The sequence below is a fragment of the Sinohyriopsis cumingii genome, chromosome 15 (assembly GCF_028554795.1).
Source record: "Sinohyriopsis cumingii isolate HCF-2022 chromosome 15, ASM2855479v2, whole genome shotgun sequence".
NCBI lineage: Eukaryota > Metazoa > Mollusca > Bivalvia > Unionida > Unionidae > Sinohyriopsis > Sinohyriopsis cumingii.
In genome coordinates this window covers 56668312-56688671 of record NC_142975.1, presented here as the reverse complement: position 1 = coordinate 56688671, position 20360 = coordinate 56668312, and the positions used below count along the sequence as shown (strand labels likewise).

The window sequence follows — 20360 nt, the reverse complement described above, 5'->3', positions numbered from 1 at the left end:
TGCGTTTATCAGAACCGCAATTGCCATTATAAAAGACTCAGAATACAGTATGACATAAAAGACAAGCATCCTCTTGAATGTTCTTTTCTCCTCTAGATTTATGAAACAAAAATTTAAAACAAATGCATATAGAATTGTGTACAAGACCTTTCCGAACTTCGTGCTTGCTATATCATCAAGCTTTGGTCTGGAAAAAAAACCCAGCCACAACAACATTCCCAGGAAATGGAAAACAAGGAAGAACCCCCAGAAATGAAAGACAGTTATAAAAAGGGCAGTGGCTGTAATCCTGGCAGCAAGTTCGCATGCACGAGCTATAAAACATATGCAAATTCCAAGTAGGGTAGGCGCTTGTTTTCTTGAAATTGCATCTCTGTTGTAGTTGTAATAGGACACTAGCGTCCAGGCAATGCTGATCCACGATGTGCATAAGCTTGAGACTGAAAAAGAATATATATATTTGTTAAATCACAGCAATAATGTGACACTAATTGTGATGAAATTCAGATCACTGTAACTACCAATAGATGCCCTACTATGTATAAATACAAACTGTAAAGAGGGACCACAGGTAGCCAAGTGGTCTCGAGTGCTCACCTTTGTCTATCACTGCCATCTGTCCTCTGTCAGCATGGGTTCTAATCTTTGACTCGGCCAGTGTGGTTATGTGAGAAGGCTTGCCAGTAAATTGCCATGGGTCAGTGGTTCTTACTGGGGTTTTCCAGCATTCTTCCTCCACCAGTTATTCTGGCTTCCATATACAGCCTATTGTGTACTGAAAAATGATATCAAACCCAAAACAAAAGCAAACTGTAAAGAATCTAGGAATTTATGCATTATAGTAAAATGTTTATGAGCTGGTAGGAGGTGGGTGGGGCTTCTTTTTAAAGGATTGGCGTGTTATACTCCTGTACCTGGATAGAAGTATGCATCTGAGTCACATGACGCGAGTGTCTATACACACACGTGATTGTGGAAAACCTAAACTTTTTAACTTAAGTAATCTTACATGTGTACAAACATAGACCAACGGAAATATGCTCTTAAATCTGCAACAGAATGTGAAGTCCTTCATTATAACTAGCTTGTCTCTGCCTTTTTAGATAAAAAAATATCAACTGTTCCCGTTGTCGAGTGGTTAGAGCATCCGCCTTGAACCCCGATGGAGTCATATCAAAGACGTATAAAACTGGTACTAGCAGCTGCCTCGTTAGGCACTCAGCATTAAGAGGTTATTGTTAAGATTGGTCAGCCTGGTTTCAGGATAAAGTGACTGGGTTGGACATCATGTTACATGTATGCGGCATGAAGCCCCACTGCTATAGATCACTATAAACTGTCACACTGCATACATCGAGGCGATATGACAGAATTTGTTAAAAAGTATGTTACAAATCCAATATCAATCTCTTCTAGCGATTGGTGCAAAGAGAAAAAGGCAAGATCATTCCATTCGCTTTAATGTTGAATGATACAGCCGGCAAAGCTTCTATTTTTAAACTGTGGAACTAAAGCTCTCGCTACCTAATTTAATAGTATTGGAGCAGTTGAAACGAACTCGGATTGATGACTTATTAACGTATAATCAATTTTGATTTAGAAAGCATCGTTCTACTGATGTTTTTTTTTTGGGGGGGGGTGTTTAAGGAATCTGTGCAACACACCTCTGTCTCAATAACTCGCAAACTCTTAAAATACAGGGTCAGGCATGGTCCCATTTTTTTTATTCTAGAAAATACAACCAAAACAATTGGTCCCTATTTGCTGAGCATGAATAAAATCACAATTAAAAATAGTAAATGAAACACTGAAATACCAGCTCTTTCGTTGAAAATGACGGTTAGTGTCGGGAAATCTGATTCAACATCATGAAATTCGCAACTTCAATAAAGAGTCATATGTTTTGTTCAGTTTTCCATACAAAATATCTCAGGACACAGTATTTTGATCCATGAAAATTTCAATAAGGCCTACTTGTAGCAGTACTTTAAGATATAAATGCAAACGATCCCAGTAATTAAGTATATATGCTACACATAATTACAATTACAATGCTGTAATATTCTGCAAAAATCGAGCAAATAACTTACTGATCTTTACGAAGCTTTGTCTTTCCTTAGAATCTCCTCGCTAAGTTTTACTGCCAAATTACGAGTGGCTTCCTCGGAGTAATCCTATATTGCTCAGCAATCTTCCTAGGCAAGAATAAATTTTCGCTTGCTAGTTACAAGTTATAATCCGAATCAAAATTGTTATCACACTATCCGTCTCAATTCCAATTGGATGTCGCTTTGACCCGATCCAATCAAACTTAGCGGACAATGTCCTTCTCGCTGTCTGTCCACACAGGAGGCGAATTTAGAACATGCCCTGGTCTCTCTGATCTTAGGACTAAGCTGTAACACACAGGCGGGAAGTCGCTCGATCTAATGCCTGTGCCAATCCACGATGCCAGGTCTTCTCTGGTGGCTGTAACCTTGTGTAAGAGACTAACTCTAGCCTGCGGCAATGTTTAGACATCAAAACATGGCTTATAATAATACCTTAGTTTATACACTACAAACTGGTGCTGCGCAAACATGATAATCTGAATATTTTGACATTCATCTAAAATCCCAGTTTGTAATGAATGGTGTGTATTGGACTTTTAATGTAGTTTTAATGATTATATCGCAAAGATGTCTGCAATGTGGCAGTGTATAGTGATGTCTATCACTGGGGCATCATGCCGAAGACATGTAGCATCATTTCAATGCTAGAACCATTTTTAAAAAGTTTTGTATGACTTGGCTCGGGTTCAAACCCATACATCCCGCATTGGAGGTGGATGCTCTCACCACTAGGCCACTGGAGCGTTTGTATTGAATGGAAACATTTACACTTTCATACTAAATTGACCTACCTTGGTCATGCAATTTCGGCAAACTTGCCTAATGAAAATGATATTCACTGTGTATATGCAAACATTTTAATACAGATATCTGATACTCTAAAATATATATATTTTATTTTACAAATTTACTTTACAATTTATATTGCTTGTCTCTTTGGTGGCATTGTATACATAAATCTGCAGTCTCCTACAGCAATGATTTTATAATATTTTTTTTAAATATCAAATGAAGTGTTTTATTTTGTAAATGTCCTCTTTTTTCTAAAATCAATGCAGCTCTTTGGCAGCAGAGCTTGCCTTTCGTCTTGTAACGCTATAAATTGGTCAGTTGTTTATGTTATTGGTTATGCCAGGAGTCACTCTATACATTGGTCAATTGTTTATGGAATTGGTTATGCCAGGAGTCACTATAAATTGGTCAAATGTTTATGTTATGAGTTCTGCCAGGTGTCACTATAAATTTCTCCGTTGCCAGGAGTCACGGTTTGTGTCCAGTATCATGTCTGTTTTTGGAGTTCTGTATTTTGTGACTGCAACCACAGTACTGTAGCGTTTTATATGTCAATATTAATAGCAAACAGTTTTATTTTACCTTTATTTTGTTTGTTGTTTTTTTTTTTATTTTATGTAATCAGGAACTATTGCAGTGTTCTCTAAAAGCAGGCTATAAAACAACAAATGTGTCTAATTATTATTTTAAGCTGAGAAGGTGCTGAACCGTGATGGATGTACCACAGGAGTTTGAGGTTGTATCAGTAAAGTACGATGAAATCACTGACAACACGAAACACCTTATCGGTACTAGAAATTAACACTTATAGTACCTATAAGATGATTTTGTGTTGTCAGAGATTTAATCCTACGTTATTGATAAAACGTCAGACTCCTGTAGTGTGTACATGTTGCGCACATGTGTGCACCATAAACAATTAATAATAATAATAATAATAATAATCTTTATTCGTAACATAGGTCATCAGCCCAAATTACGTGCATGTATTAAAATATTGTGCAATCACTAATCGTAACGATTCTAAAATCAACACTGATTCTCTCACTTTTAAAGATTTTGCTAATAAATAGCAAAATTATGTTGTATATTAATATTATTATTGATTCTCTGTATGAAAATAATATTTGCATTACAACGAATTTATGAATGAACAAAAAGGCCTTTCTCAAATTATCAAACATGGGACATTAGACAGCAAAGTGAAACTCATCTTCTGTATCTGCACAAAAAGTGTATAATCTTTCAAAATACGGGGTATTTTTTTATAAACACCTCTATTTGCCGCTGTCGGAAAGCTTCCATTTTTGAACACGCATAGCAGGCTAACACTGTACGAAGATTTCATATAACCTATATAGTTTTGACAACTCGGACTGTTTCCGATCTGAGCTTTCAGTTTACGTGCGCACACACTAAGACATACAGACATCAACTTGAAAAATAAAAACAATAAAATTAACTGTTAAGAGCAGCAACTAAACACTGACAAAATGCTTTGCATTATTCTCTCTCATCTATATTTTATAAAGCCATGTGCAATTGAGTGTGTCTTATATGCAGCAATGTTAAAAACTGAAGCCTAAAATTAAATATATTTGTTATAATATTTCGTGTACGGTGTTGCTAATCTTAGAAAAATATTACGTGTTCTGTAGAATATTGTACAAATCTATTTATTACTTTATAAATCATTATTGATAATTTGACCGGAAGAGTGTTGTTGTGAAGATGCACAGAATTTTTGGCATAAAAAATAAATGTGTATAATATTTTTATTAGAATGCGCAAGATGTCAGTTTGTGTGTTCTCCCATATATTCTATTATACAACCTATACAAATGATCAAAAACATTTTGTCTTACTTAAATTATATATATATATCTTACATAGTATCTACTTGTTCTTTGAAAAAAAAAATTTGTTAAAAGTAGGGCTGAATTGTCTTTCGAGTTGGGCCGAATTGTCTTTCAAGTTGCAGGTCTGGAAATATGCTAGTATTTATCTTGCCAGTGTGTACTAGTATTTATTTTGTCAGTGTGTACTAGTATTTATTTTGCCAGTGAGGAATAACTTTATATACAGCAAGTCCTTTCACGTACGTTCTATTTTTGCTATTGTCGAAAATTTTGTATGCTTTTGCTATTGTCGAAAAGTTTGTATGCTACAGAATTCCGTAAATTTTTGTGCCTAAGACAAAATCTAGAATACTATTACGAACGAAAAGGGGAAAAGTGATAACATCCCGAGTTCGTTCGAAAGATACACCAGCATAAAATTTTATTGCACGGCTAAAGTAATGGATACACTCACCCCTGATAACGTCGAGATTCAGGTCATACTGAAAGAACAGAAAGAGCTGCACCATCAGCTGTGGACCAGATTCAGTGAAAGCATTAATAAAATCCAACATATAGAAATCTCGTCTCTCCTCTTTTGCACGAGATTTCTGATATAGTCTTTCCGTTCCTCTCTTTCCGGTTTCTGATTTTTTAATTTTCGTGAACATTAGGTAATGGTAAATATATTGGACACTCCTGGAACAGAAATAAGAATAATTGCTATCTAACTAACTCGTTCTGTACATAGATGTTGCTAAGAACGTTTCTGAACTGGAGAGAATACCACCCAATATTTCAAAATATTGCAGGTATGCACTTGAACCGGTTACATTTCCATAGTTCGAAAAAAGGTTAACTTTTTCGACGATTAGTTGATTCGAAGGTTCATCAGTCCGAAAGAGTGCTTCAGTGGCCTTGAGGTTCAATATTTAGAAGGTAAGTTAGTCCAAAGGTTCATTGGTAAAGAATAGGGCTTAATGTCCCAAGGTGCGTTGGTCCGAAAGACTGGACAAATGTTCCGTTGTCAAAGGTACATTAGCCCAAAGATTTTTTTTTAATCCAGAAAATGTTCCATTTTTTTGAAGGTCATAATCAGAAAAAAGGGTTTAATTTTTTCCAAGGTTCAATGGTCCGATGGAAGAGCACTGGTCAGAAAGTTAGATATACCAAAGGTTCATATGGAATAATTCTTCTAATATGCACGTACTTCTGCCATAGGGGCCCCGAGTGGCAGAGTGGTCTAAAGCGCTCTCCGTTACAGATCACTGCCATCTTACCTCTGTCTGCGTGGGTTCGAGTCTCGGATTCGGCCAATGTGGGTATGTGAGAAACCTTCTCGTGGGTCGGTGGTTCTTTCCGGATTTTCCCGGGTTCTTCCTCCACCATTAATACTGGCCGCCACGTATAGCCTATCGTGTGCTGAGAAATGGCGTTAAACCCTACTACAACAACAACAACACTTATGCCACAGGTGACAGCACGAAAGAGTTTCTTTTCTAGTTGATGCTAATTTGGACAAATTAAACAAGTGACTTTATTATAAAAGAAAGGTTTCGTATATGTAAATTGTTTGGAAATTTGAATGGAAATCCCAATTTTTCTCTGTAACTGCTTATAATTTTTTTTTAAAAATGTTTTTTAATTTTGTTTCCTTACAGTCGTGTACTCTTTTGTCCTTGCCTCATTACGACATAATGCATATTTAACAGAAATCATTTCATGAAAACTAATACAACTGTAAAATTACTTTAATAATGCACCCAATATTTAATTTGAGCATCCATTTGTAACACCCGTTTAAATGCCCCATTTTATAAGAAAAACTGAGATAACATTGTTTTCGTTCATTTTTTTAAATTAAATATGATAAAGACCTGTATGGTTTTAAAAATGTTTTCCCAATAAATACTATTTTGGGACTCATTTTCAATTATGTTCGGATTTTTTTAAGCATCGGTACTGTACAAAATGAAACTATATTTGGATATATATATATATATATATATATATATATATATATATATATATATATATATATTCGGACCAATGAACCTTCAGGACTAATGTTCCTTCGGACCAATAAAAATATCTTCGAATTATTGAATATTCAATCCAATGAACCCATTTTTAAATACCTTCAGACCAAAACAGTTTCGAACATGTGAATCTTTTTCAAATATGTTCGGACTAATGAACACCTTGTTGTCTTCACAAAGATCATATACCTTCGCATTTGTGAATCTTTCAAACGTTTCCTTCTAAGTTGTGATCAATGAACCTTTGCACTATGGACCTTTCATTCTTCGAACGTGCTAAACTTCCGAACAATGGAACTTTCGGCTACAGTGTTCGCGAAATATAACTCTTGTACAAAACTATTTCGGACTTAAAACCTTGGAACAAATGAATATTCGAACATCAAGCAGTCAGCTTTCGGACCGCCTTCCATTTTCCAAATAAAGCAAAAGTCGGCATTAAAACAGGATGAACATCACTCTAAGTCCTAGAGTACAATACAAGTAAAACCCAATGTGTTTGAATATCTATTTAAAAAAGAATCAATTTCAACAATAAAGTAAGATAGTTTGGATATATATAGGTTTTGAAGATTGCATGGCAAAAACTACTACCTGCTTTCAGCGCCAAGAATTTGTTTTCGTATGCTCGTACTGGATATATGATAACACATGCGACCAATATGTAGTCGGAATATATATATATAGAGAGAGAGAGAGAGAGAGAGAGAGAGAGATTGTGACTGATAGATTATGCTGAGTTGTCAGCATCGGAAACTCCTGATAAGGACTAACTAAGAAGACATATCGAGCAATCAAGATCAGATTACCGTGATAACATTATTTAATTAAAATCACTATACCGTAACTAAAAAAAATAAAATAAACTGCTTTAAATTTCAACCGTTTTGATAAGCCGAAATGGGCAGCCTCGTTAGAGAATTTGATGCAATGGAATGGAATCGGAAAATATCAGTAAATTCGTTTTCCTACACCTAGAAAATAGTGTTGAAATTCTAGTTTTTCTTTAGTAAAAATTAAAAGGTATTGGTATATAATAAAACTTAATACCGCACAATTCTTCCGAATGAGAAAACTCCAAGCAGAACACGAAGTGTGAGAATCCATTTCATGTTGGTCCACTTATTACTCCATGGTTTTGAAGAATGTCTCTTCTTGATGTCAATGTACAACCAGGATAGGTCCACGACAGACATAATTAGAGCAGGACCGATGATAAACACAACAGTTGCATACAATAGTTCAATCTTTGCTTCACTGTAGTATTCTCCCGCCAACAAGCAATCGGTAACAATATCTGCCATGAACAGTAATACTGACACAGTGACGGCAAAAACAGACAACGGCCTTTCCAGACGGCGAACGGAGCTCCTTAAGATTTTGAACGTACTAGCCCTATTTCCGTTTACAATCGTTCCTTCTGACAATTTATATAGATCTGTATAATCATTACTAAGCCCATTCATGACATCCTCCTCTTGAAGTTTCATATTTCCATTATCACTGATATCTATTGAAGTGTCTGGAGACTCCAAGATTAAACTTTTTCTGTATTTGGCAAATGGCGATGACGGTCGTTCCCTCGTTCCAAAAGGAGCGTCAGCTTCGTCACAGTGATTATCAACTTCTTCGTCTGTATTTTTGTCATCTTCGATTCCAGCACTGTTCTTCTTGGAATTCGCACAATTATCTTGGTCTTTAAGTAATCGTTCCGCTGCCGATAATACCGTCTGTTCATTCTTTACAGCATCAAACTTAACGTTTTTGGTCCTCCGTTCATCTTTCCTTTTCTCTTCAGCCAAATCTACTTGGATAAACGTTTCCACTTCAACGTGTTCCTCATCTGCCTTCTTGTGAGACTGTACTTTAGGATTCATATTAGTATGTGTGTCAGCTTTTCCTCTAGAGCAGAAGTCTCCTTCTTTATTTACAACTTTATTTTCGTAATCGATGCCTTCAACAGAATGTTCTTCGAAGTCAAAATCGTGGTCTTTAGCTTCATCTTTGTCCAATATCCCCCTAACGCTGGTAGGCGTTTTGTCATCCATATTATATTTTTTTAGCACACTGCCTCAGCAATTACGCAAAGGATACGCTGTCGTGTACTACCCCCTCTGATGCTGGCAGGCGTCTTGTCATATATATATATATATATATATATATATATATATATATATATATATATATATATATATATATACCACACTGCCTCAGTAATTACCCAAAGGATACATTGTCGTGTAGTACCCTGACTTTAGAAATATCTACAGTTTCTAATGGCGGACGTTCTTTTGGCATGCATTTTCACAAATACTCCACAACACGACGCAAATTCAGCGAGAATATGTTGTCTATACTATTTTCGATCTCCACCATTTCAAATCGATTCGTGTCGACTGGCTAGGAAATTGATGGTTTATAAGCTGTACGAAATTCTATCCGGATTCAGTTTCAGCGATAACAAGGTTTTACATCAGAAGAAAAGGTCATTATCAACCCTTGGTTTCACTCGTCGTTCAATTCTTCTTTTGTGAATCCAGTGTTCCTTGCTGGAGCCTTTAGTACAGCCTGCAAGAATATTCTTCATTATTTTGTAGCCTTCTCTGAACGAATGCAAAACTCCGGTTTAGTACGAGGATAGGAATAGATAAAAAAAGGAATGTATAAATCAGATTAACATATTATGGAAATAATGACCTCTTACAGCATAAACATGCTAGAATTATCCGTTCATAAAATGCGTTCAGTCTGTGCGTTATTTGTGTGTGTGTGTGTGTGTGTGTGTGTGTATATATATATATATATATATATATATATCTGGCTAGGCTCGTGAGTTGATACAAATTTTAATGTCCTTTGTTTATATTGATAGCGAAAACTTAATTATTTATTTATTTACTTACTGACTTAACTAATTATTTATCTACTTGCCTACCAACATGCTAACCAGGGGCTCCGAGTGGTCGACTGGTCTAAAGCGCTCACCGTTACGGATCATTGTCATCTCACCTCTGTCAGAGTGGGTTCGATTCTCGGGTTCGGCCAATGTGGGTTTGTGAGAAAGCTTGTCAGTAGCTTCTCGTGGATCAGTGATTCTTTCCGAGGTTTTCCCGGCTTCTTCCTCCACCATTTATACTGGCCGCCACGTATAGCCTATATTGTGCTGAAAGATGTTAAACTCTACAACAGCAACAATACTCAGTAACCTACTGTATGAACTGACCACCTTAAGTTTCTTACAATGTCATAGCCAGATGGATAAAAATAGAGGTTTATCTCGATGAAAGGTCGTTCAAGTTTGCTGGGCCGACTAATAAGCGGCGAATTCCAACTTTTCGATAGGGAATGAACTCTGACCCTACACCCCAGTATAAATGTCCAAATATCAAAAATGGTGTGACAAGGGTCAGAGGAAACTCAGACTAGGCTGTTATAAACATGCAAGACTGTTTATATATTTCTTCTTAAATTTTTGTCTTTGTCCACCCCTCTTTATAATGATGAATGTCACTATGGTATCCCCTTATGCACCTCGTGCATATAGTTTGCGCACCGGCGATTGAATTAGAGAGGAAGGGTACGACTTTTTTTTAATACATTTAATTCCCTTTTTTTAAAATATTCTTGCTCCGACTTATCAAACGAGAGAGAGAGAGAGAGAGAGAGAGAGAGAGAGAGAAAGAGAGAGAGACATCCTACCGTATCCATTATATTAGTTTTAAAAACAATTATCTAGCGGACAGAAACGACACTAGGATGTGCGAGGCCCAAAGCAGCAAGCAATGAGCGGGGACACGAGCCAAAAAATTACATTGCGGAGTTGATTTCTGGCAGCAGCGCAGGGCCCTTGAAAGTGCAGGGCCTAAGGCGGTTGCCTCGTTCGCCTTGCCCATGGGCCGGCCTGCAAGTGGTCAAAGAAGACATATCTCCCAGGTCGAAAATAAATCCTAGCCCACTCACCCCCACCCTCATTAAATGGTTGGTCTCCTATGTACCGTAATTTTATCCCCATCAATCACGTTCTTTATCAACGGATGAAGAATGAATATCTACCTACCTACAATCATAACTACATAAACACCGTGTATTCACAAACGTGGCACATTCACTCCAGTGAGATTCATGCGGTGTTTCTTATGAGGGAGTGCAGAGTACATTTGTAACCACGACGTCAGTCCTGTATATTTATAGTGGCTCCGAGGCATAAAGGCATACTCATGTCACGTAAAAATAGCCGAAGTGGTCCGAATGAATTTTTAAAAATAAATGTTGGACTAATACTTGCAAAGGCCAATACATGTGATGTTGGTATTTGCGATCAGGGCCAACAAAGGGGGGGGGGGGGGGGGGGGCGGGGGAACTGGGTGTGTGTGGGTGGACTGGACCGAACAACACTTTCTAATTTTATAAAAGAAAAATTTTGTTTGAACAAGAACTAGGAGAGGCCATGGTGTTTCTTACCCCAGGGACTATGATAGCTCTCTACGGCCCTGTTTACAATTGAACTGCACTGGCTTAAACTGTTATATAGGAAGGTATGACCCATTACATAGCCTTTTGATATCATGTGACCCCCATTTCACAGCCCAAGGTCGACTTTTCTGATATCTTTCCACGTGTTAAGTCATATCTTGTTTGCGCAGTCAAGATACTCAATTTAGTGTTTCCTCATTATTTAGATATTGATTATAGTGTGTCCTAGTTATATCTGGTTTTTGTCTCATATTATTCCTATAATCAAAGCAGAGAAAGCCTACAACTTTTCATTTATTAAATAATGTTTCTTTCTTTCAATAAATCAATATCTAGTTAGGCAAGTTCTATGTTTAAAAGAAGAAAATTACCACTTCACAAAGAACACGAGACTCTCTTTCTACCTTTTGTGAAATTATTATATTGTATCATACAAGAATTATATAATACAAGATCATCGTGTTTTCATATTATAGTCATTTTTCCAAAACACGAATATCTATCTATACATGTGTTATATACAAATGCTTCTGACTTTCTTTTCACATGAAGACGTACTAACAATATGAAAAATATTTAAATCTCTTCAAAACAAAGTATCAACAAATCATACAGAGGCATGGTCATTCACGAAAACTACCACAAAATAGTGAGAAAGAGGGAGATAGAGAGCTTCTATTAAATATTTGATACTGTGAACAAAAGGAAAATATACAATTTTTACAACAACAAAAATTACGACAGGCTCACGGGCGTCCGCACTAAGGGGCACCATGTCCCCCCCCCACCATGATTTTACATCTTAACATGTTTTTGGCCTACATCCGTAAAACTAAATAGTTGACCATTACATGTTTGCCACCCCCACCCACCCAAAAAGTATTCTGATAGCGCCGACAAGCCTTACATTTGCTCTAAAAATTTACATGTCCATGGGCAAATAAATGTCTGATTTTACATGCCAGTTGGAGTTTTACTTGCGCAGCATAAACATTTTGAAAACATAATTAATTAGGCCTTTTAAGAAGCTAAGTTATTCATCTCAAATATAAAAGCGTCTTAATACATCAAAAGACAGACGTTATATAACACAATGTATCAAATACATCTCTTCTGACATTTAATATACAAAAGAATACGTTTATAAGAGCACACAAATTTGTTTGCCCATGTGAAAAGTTGAGTAACAGACATCGGGAAATTCAACAAACCAAATAGTGAGCAAATAAATAATTGTCTGTACAATGATCATATTTTGTAAAACTGAACAAATAAATATTTTTAAAAATTGTGTTTGGGTTTTTTAACGGAGCTTTAACAATTTTTCAGTCATATCGCTACGATGTCTACAGTGTGTCAGTTTATGGTGATGTCTAGCACTGGACTGTCATGTCGCAGATACGTAGCATCATGTCCCAACCAGTAACATTTTCCTGACACCGGGCCGACCAGTCCTAACACTAACCTGGTAATGCTGAGCGCCTAGAGAAGCAGCCGTTCGTGCCATTTGTGTAAGTCTTTGGTTTGACTCGGCCGTGGTTCGAACCCGTGACCTCTCGCATCCGGGACGGACACTCTAATCACTAGGCCACCGGAGCGGTCAAAATAAATAAAAAAATTACGGCTGATCCTTGTCTTCTAAAATAGCAAACACAATATTCCATTTCCTCCTCTAAGCTGAAATTTTATTGCTTCCAATCAATTTTTCATAAATAGTATTAGCTCTTCTTTTATTGTTTCATAATAATGTATACACAATTATTTATAAAAGTTTGTAGTAAATTAGAGTCCTAATTCATATTTGATGCATTGCTGTACGACTTTAAAGTTGCAAGTATGATTTGAAAATCAAAGAAAACTATTTTAATAGAAAACTATTTTTCGAAATTATTAAAACTTTTCCAGGAACCACCCTCAATAACAAATTGTTGAAAGATCTAACGTATTTCTGAAACACGCTTTTCACAATATTGCAATAAAACTGCAAAACCATATTCGTGTTGTTAAGGAAAATGTTTCCACTGCAACAGATTTAATGGTCTTGCCATTAGGAACTGCTTAAAAAACCTGAATCCAAAAAGTATTGAGATCAGCTTATACATCTTTGTTACCAAAGTTATTTTGAAACAAACAAAAGAAATATCATTTTCTTAGAGTAAAACAATGTTACATATTAGACCCGGAAATATGTTTATGAAACAAAATATGCCCTCAAACAGCTTCCAATAAAGCCTCCTAAGCTTAAAAAGTTACTGGTCGGACGGACAAATAATGGGAACACTATTACCCAGCTACATCCATGGTGAGAAATAAATTAGTTTCTGAGTAAATGTTAGCGAGTTAAAATATCACGCAAACTTGTTTTCTAATATTAGAACAAGTCCTTTGATATTACAAAATGCATAATAAAGAAGACACGGTTCCCCTCCCCCAAAGTATCGCTGTTGGCGATGAGGTCAAAGCTGTACGTCTATCAGCGTATATACACAACTAAAAGGCTAACACAAAGCAAAACAACAAAAAATAAAAAATAATTGAAAAAGACAAAGGAAACATGTACGCTGAAAACTATGGCAGTATCGCGTGTAGTTTCTAATCTTACCCCCGAACATGACTTGGCTTTCCTAGCATGGTCTATTTGTGAACGGAAACATATGCGCTAAGCTGAATTGAACAGTATTTTAAAACAAATCTGTTGAGATCGTATCCAGAAACTGGGCATAGTCCTTGAAGTATAGCAGTCATAACTTTCCGAACGAAAATGAAATAGTATCGACATGAACGATATATTATGTAGTCTATAACGAAGATCTCATAGAATGTGTGTGTATTTATTTAACTCATAATGTATATTTTATTTGTAAACAACACTAAACATCTTTGATATATGTTGGTATATAATGTGAATTTATATAATGTGAAAGATACATACAGAATTTTTCCTTCGAACATATTGGCATTTATTAATTTATTTATCTATTCATTTATATTCATGAACATCGACGCATTTCCAACGAAAATTGTGTGAAAATATCAGTCATTATCTTCTCACATACTGTGAAAATTTTCACGAACCATGTACATAACATTTGATAGCCGTGATCATTCGTTTAATTTTCATTGACATTAATTTCAAATACCAGTATAGGTGAAAATATATGAAGATTCAATGTGTGTGTGTGTGTGCGCGCGCGTCTGTATGTGTACTTTATCTGTGAACTTTACGTGATAATTGATGGAATTTTCATGAACATGGACTATTGGGATTACCTTTGATGTTATCATAACTAGCCAGAAGACCAAGAAATATTAGATTCGTGACGTCATGTACCGTTTGATTGCTATGATTTCACTATTTTTCGCGGGTTACTAATTTTCACAGACGGATCTCGCGGTTGCTCAATCCTCGAACTTAATAACCCAACGGGCATTAGCTGACCGCAAAACTTTACCACACATATTCAAGTGATATATACATACGAATGAATTTTATTTAAGCGAAGAAGCGAGACTCGAACTCCACAGTATGCAGTAGCGTACTAACGGAGGGGTTGGGGTCGGACGGAGCAGTTGCCCCGGGCGCCAGATGTCTTGGGACGCCAAAAACACCTGAAAAAATGTCTTGCCTCGTATTCTGGCCTATTGGGTCATCATCGTCGCCCCGAGCGCCATTTACCTTTAGTACGCCAGTGGCGGTATGTACGATTTTAACTATTCAGCTAGGGAATTAAAGCATATCACATCGATTTATTTAGCCACTCAAAAGTAAATCAATAATAATTTCTCCATAACGTCGACGTGCTATATAAATGACTTTAAAACAATTGTTACGTTTGATAATGATACATTTATCCTAATGATTATATAAAAAAGAACTTCCGTATCTGAGCGATTTATGAATCTATTTTATACATCTGTTTAAGCAGAAAGAAAATGAATTTTGGTTTTGAAAAGCTTGGGCGTCACACCACAAAAGTATCGTACAATAACATGTTACCTACTGCAGCTCAGTCGATATTTTTATTAGACGTTTTCCAGGGCCATTTAGAATCTGAAATGATGTGAATCCATCAAATCAGAAAGTCCACTTAGAATTGCATGCTTCTACATTAACGCCGATACTCGCTTAAATGTAGAATCCAACTGCAAACTGCACCGACCCAGATCTGTCGAACCATAATATGCTGGCGAATCTGGTTCGATGCAATTTGTTAAGAGTAATCAGTAGAACAATCAAGACAGACCCTGATTTGCCAACGAATTATGCGACGGCAAACCATGGTCCAGTTTGTTTATAGTTAGGATCCCCTTAAGCGCGATTATATATGGTATGTAAAAAAAATTTAAAAAAAGACAATTTCTGTGTAGAAGAAAAAGAGCCTGCGCCTACGCTGATTTTTTTTTAATATAGGACAAAAAATTCAAATAGCATGCACAAATATCAACAAAATGTGAACATAAGTCATAATATGCACATGTGAACACTGTAAAGGTCACAAGAGTAAAACAAAATGTCGTCGAAGTTATAGTCGTTTTTAAGTTGAGTAATGACACAATTTGTAAATGTTTTAAACATTAAAAAGAAGTTCAAGAACTTTTGTTCTGTTTAATGATCTGAAGAATTGTTATGTACGTATGAAGGGCAATTCAAATATTTGAAAAACTTCCTTATTTGCTAGTAATTGAAATGTAAATAGTTGGTGCATGTGCTTGTTGTTGTTGTTGTTACCTTAACTTTATCCCATATCCGTAGAAACTCACCCAAATCTTTTGTATAAAATAACTGGCTTGCAGGGAATGGTATGGAAGCAAACCTTCATAAATCCCAAGACATTGCTCTTGGCACAAACATGCAAAATTTATCCTATTTAACCTTAAAATACCAAGAAATACTCTGTAAGGATGGTGTGAAACTTGTTCAACTATATATTGATTATACCACTTACCTAAGAGCTGTAAAAAAAAAACAAAAAAAAAAAAACAACAAACAAAAAAAAACAGCACGATAATTAAATATCTTGCAATGTCTCAACCATTATTTGTCCATTAATCTATGTATCTTTATTAGTTCAAACGTCAGCTGCTGTCCCTAAATTGAACATTTCTAAAGCAAACAAAACTCGGAAGAAATGGAAAAATAAAAATACGGTAAAGGGAGATAAACTGTGTTGGATGATTTTAATAGCTCAAATGATTCTCCATTAAAATCAAATCTTCATACTCTGAAGATTAAGACGTATAACACCTAAATTGTATAATGTACTTCACAAGAAAACAACTAATTACTACAGCTACATTAAAAAACTGCACCAAAATCTAGCAATAGTGTCAATGGTACAGACCACAAGGTATGGTAAGCTCTCTTTTAAATTTACCGCTCACATAAACAGCTTGCCTAATGAATTGAGAAAACCCATGACTTCAAAACAAGTCAACAGACTCACTGTAAATATGCTTTATGTCCATCTATTTAGTGACCAGGGTCAATTCAGCTTTAAGGTTACCATTTTCACCCAGATACTGTGGCTTAAACCCTGCACCCATAATTCCTCTTTGAGTTATTGATCTTCTTAAATATTTTTAAAGGCTTCCATTTTAACTTTCAGAACCTTTATTTGCCTCATGTCATATTTCTTATCCAATGTATACTGTTGCCTTAATCTGCTGTTCTAACCATCATGCATGCTTATAACAATAAAATGGTCATTTTCCTTACCCACATTTTCAATGTACTCCCTCCAAAGATGTGTCATATATGTTCTTACATAAAATAAAATTATATTTGCAAAATTATGTACTGTTGTATTAATATTTTAATCTACTGTCACCGTTGTCACTGTGAGGATGGATGGCCGGCCGGGTGGAGGGAATGACTGAGGCATGGGGTTTAGTGCACGTTATCACAGTTCTGGCTATATTTATGTCTTGGCTTCAGATCAGTTATCCCAAGTATGAAGAAAATCCACCAAGGGGTTTAGGTAAATAAAAGCACGACTATAACCTTGACCCTAAGGTAATAAGGGTGAGCAAGAATGTTGTGAAATAAATATTTTGGCTTTATACTGATTTATGTGATGAAAATCATGGAGCTCAGAAATTAAAAAAGCAAATTAAAAAACTAAAAATCAAGCCTTAACACAAATATTTGTTGACAAAGACCTTGACCCCAAGGTAAAAGTTGTCAGTGAACATGATGTAAAGTTAATTGTCTTAGCTTCATAATGATTCATACCAAGTATGGTACAAGTCTACCAATGGGTTTAGGAATCGTATGCAAATCTTTCACAACTGATGCCATTACAGCTGGAAAAGTTGCTGCTTTTTCTTGCTTCCCCTAATGTGAACTCAACATAAATCATTGGAATGTTACAGAATGATAAGCATATGTTCAACTGATATTCATAATATCTGCCATGTTTCAAGTCAGCCAAAGCACACACAAAAATGATCACATTTAACACCAAGAAAAAGGTATAACTCTTGGGGAAATAAAAATCGTCAGTGTGATGACAGAACAATATGCAGCTGCTAACAACATCCAAGTTTCAGGACAATTCACAAAGAGCTGTAGAATTAGCTTCACACACAATAATTATACTTATCACATTACTGAATTATAATTAACCCATCTCAAATTCTGAATATTACACACATGTAATCACACCAGGATCAATTTTGATTGGTTAGCCATGTTACACATGTAATCACACCAGAATCAATTTTGATTGGTTAGCCATGTTACACATGTAATCACACCAGGATCAATTTTGATTGGTTAGCCATGTTACACAAGGTGCATATAAACAAGACTACTTTAATTTGCTACGAAGTTGTGAAATAACTTACATGACCAATTCCCTTATAGGTATACATATTCAAAATGATGTGAAAGGTAAAGGATAATTTTTTAAAAAAAGAATCACATAACTGGTTCTTTTATTCTGCCTTTGATTTATGGTACCAACTTACATGCTGATGTTTTTGATTATCATTTGCCCCATGTGGATATTATAAGAGCAGATGACTTTTTGTTGCTTTGTAGAGCAGTGGTTCTGAACCTTTTTGAGTACATACTCTTCTTAGCTTCAAAAAATTTCGCAGGCCCTAAGTTTTACTTTAAGGCTCTTTTAATCGGGATAATAAATCCCCTTGAAATAACCCTTCAGCACGGGGAGGGGGTTGCAGTTCATGGGCTGGGAAACACTAATATAGAGCATCCCTAGATTTGTCAACTTTTAACTTTCAAATGAGCAAATGAGTGGAAGTCACATCTGATTGGTTACTGTATCTGATAAAATAACTATCTGGTAGAACTGCAGTATGTAGCCATGAAAATCTGAAAAGGACATTGGAGGTAGGGCTGTTTTTCTATGTGGATTTACAATCTGATAAACATGGGATTTGATCTGGAAATATTCTGTACATACCGCTGAATTTTTTTATAATTCAAGAGCCATGAAAAAGCAAATTGGCAGTAATTATGTCTCTTCTATAACACTTACCCACTCACATTAACGTTTAGAATATAAGTCATACTACCCCCCCACACACCCAGCCCTGACGAATGATCAGAGATGCCAAGTCCAAGAACAAAAGACGCAGCCCTTATCTTGCGACGATCTTCAAAGTGTTGTGCACAATTTCTTTATCCACCACATGGAAGCAGGTGAAGGCAGATTGATTGCATTGTAGTTCTTGTCTAATGCCAAGAAATCTTTGAATACGTCAGAATTGGTGTTATACTAGCAAGATTGCACAGAACTCTGAAAGATGACTCTCAGAAGAAAAAAAAATAAAGGCTTTGGAATTGCCTGCACTGATCTATGCAGATATAATTTCAGCAATTTCCGAATTGTTCTATACTGTGAGGAAGATGGAAGGGCTGTCTTCTTTATCAATAATAACTGAGGCATTTACCCTGTATGTCGATGTAGAAGATCATGGTGGCAGACATTCTCAGTTCAACAACACCCCATAAATTCCTTATTGCCACCTTAAAGCTATACTCAGTCCACTCTATGGTGGTATCCGAGCACGAACCATCATCGGGTTTATTCCTACACTCAGTGTGCGGGTCATTCTGGTCAGTTGAAAGATTGATATCCATATATTACATTCCTGGTTGGCTGTTGTTTCTAAGATTGTCACGGTACCATCCAAGAGGGTAAGCTGTGAGTAAACGGCTAGCTGTATCTGCAGGAGGTATTTGTTGAAATGGTATAAAATCATTTTGTCGAAATTAAAAACAGCCATAAGGGTGTTGGATGTACAGACGGGAGTATATATGGCTGTATTGATGGCGTATGGTAATGTTTGGCAGATGGAATTGCCTATCAAGAAGATTCCTAGTAATGTTAACGTTCCATGGCTCAACTTGACGCATAGGGCAATATGTAACAGACGCCGTACAGTTACTGAATGGATGGCTGGATTGTACAGTCGGCAGCTGACATGTTATAAAAACTGAGGTGCAGCTAGTACTTATGGATCGAGAGCTGGATGGCTGAATGATATGATCAGCAGCTGAGATGGAATCAAAACAAAGGTGCAACAAGATGGCATGGCTGATTCAACTCATTTAAAGGCATGAAGGTCATGCTCAGACATGTGGAGGACATAGCCACCAGGGCTGCCTAGAATTGGGTTGAATTTCCCTACAAGTGTCGAAATTCTCTACTAAAACAGATGAAGATGGAAGGACATGGACAAAATTGCATGAACAAATCAACGCTGTCATTGCTTGTTGTACAAAAAGATGCACCTGTTACTCCAAAGACAGTGGACAGTGGAGAAGTGGCAGCTTCCTCCGTTCACCTACCATCTCCCACCATATTAGCTAAAGACTCAGTACAAGGTGAATGTTCTAACGATCATTACTCTCTGTCCGTTTATATTCTATGTCACTCCATCTCTTCCAGTTTTCCTTTTAAGTGTAAACTATGTATTCTCAAACGAACTGGCATATGTGCTGAACGATGCACAACGATGTATAATTTGTTCATGTGAAACACGAGTCATGGGCTTCTTGCTGGCTTTGAATTCTTGCATTTAGCATACTTAGTCATCATAGTTGATTCTCAAATGAAATAAAGAAAAGACGACAAGAA

At 36.2% G+C, this 20360-nt stretch overlaps 1 protein-coding gene across 1 annotated transcript; it reads right to left on the bottom strand.

The window, feature by feature from the left end:
• Nucleotides 1–37: 37 nt before the first annotated feature.
• LOC149781845 (uncharacterized) lies at nt 38–10975 on the bottom strand. The gene is made up of 5 exons (XM_089935017.1): nt 10838–10975; nt 7831–9348; nt 5217–5440; nt 245–440; nt 38–92 (listed from the first exon to the last, which is right to left on the bottom strand). The coding sequence occupies exons 2-5, from the start codon at nt 8826–8828 to the stop codon at nt 38–40; spliced, it is 1473 nt and encodes a 490-aa protein (XP_089791143.1). The 5' UTR covers nt 8829–9348; nt 10838–10975.
• Nucleotides 10976–20360: the final 9385 nt, after the last annotated feature.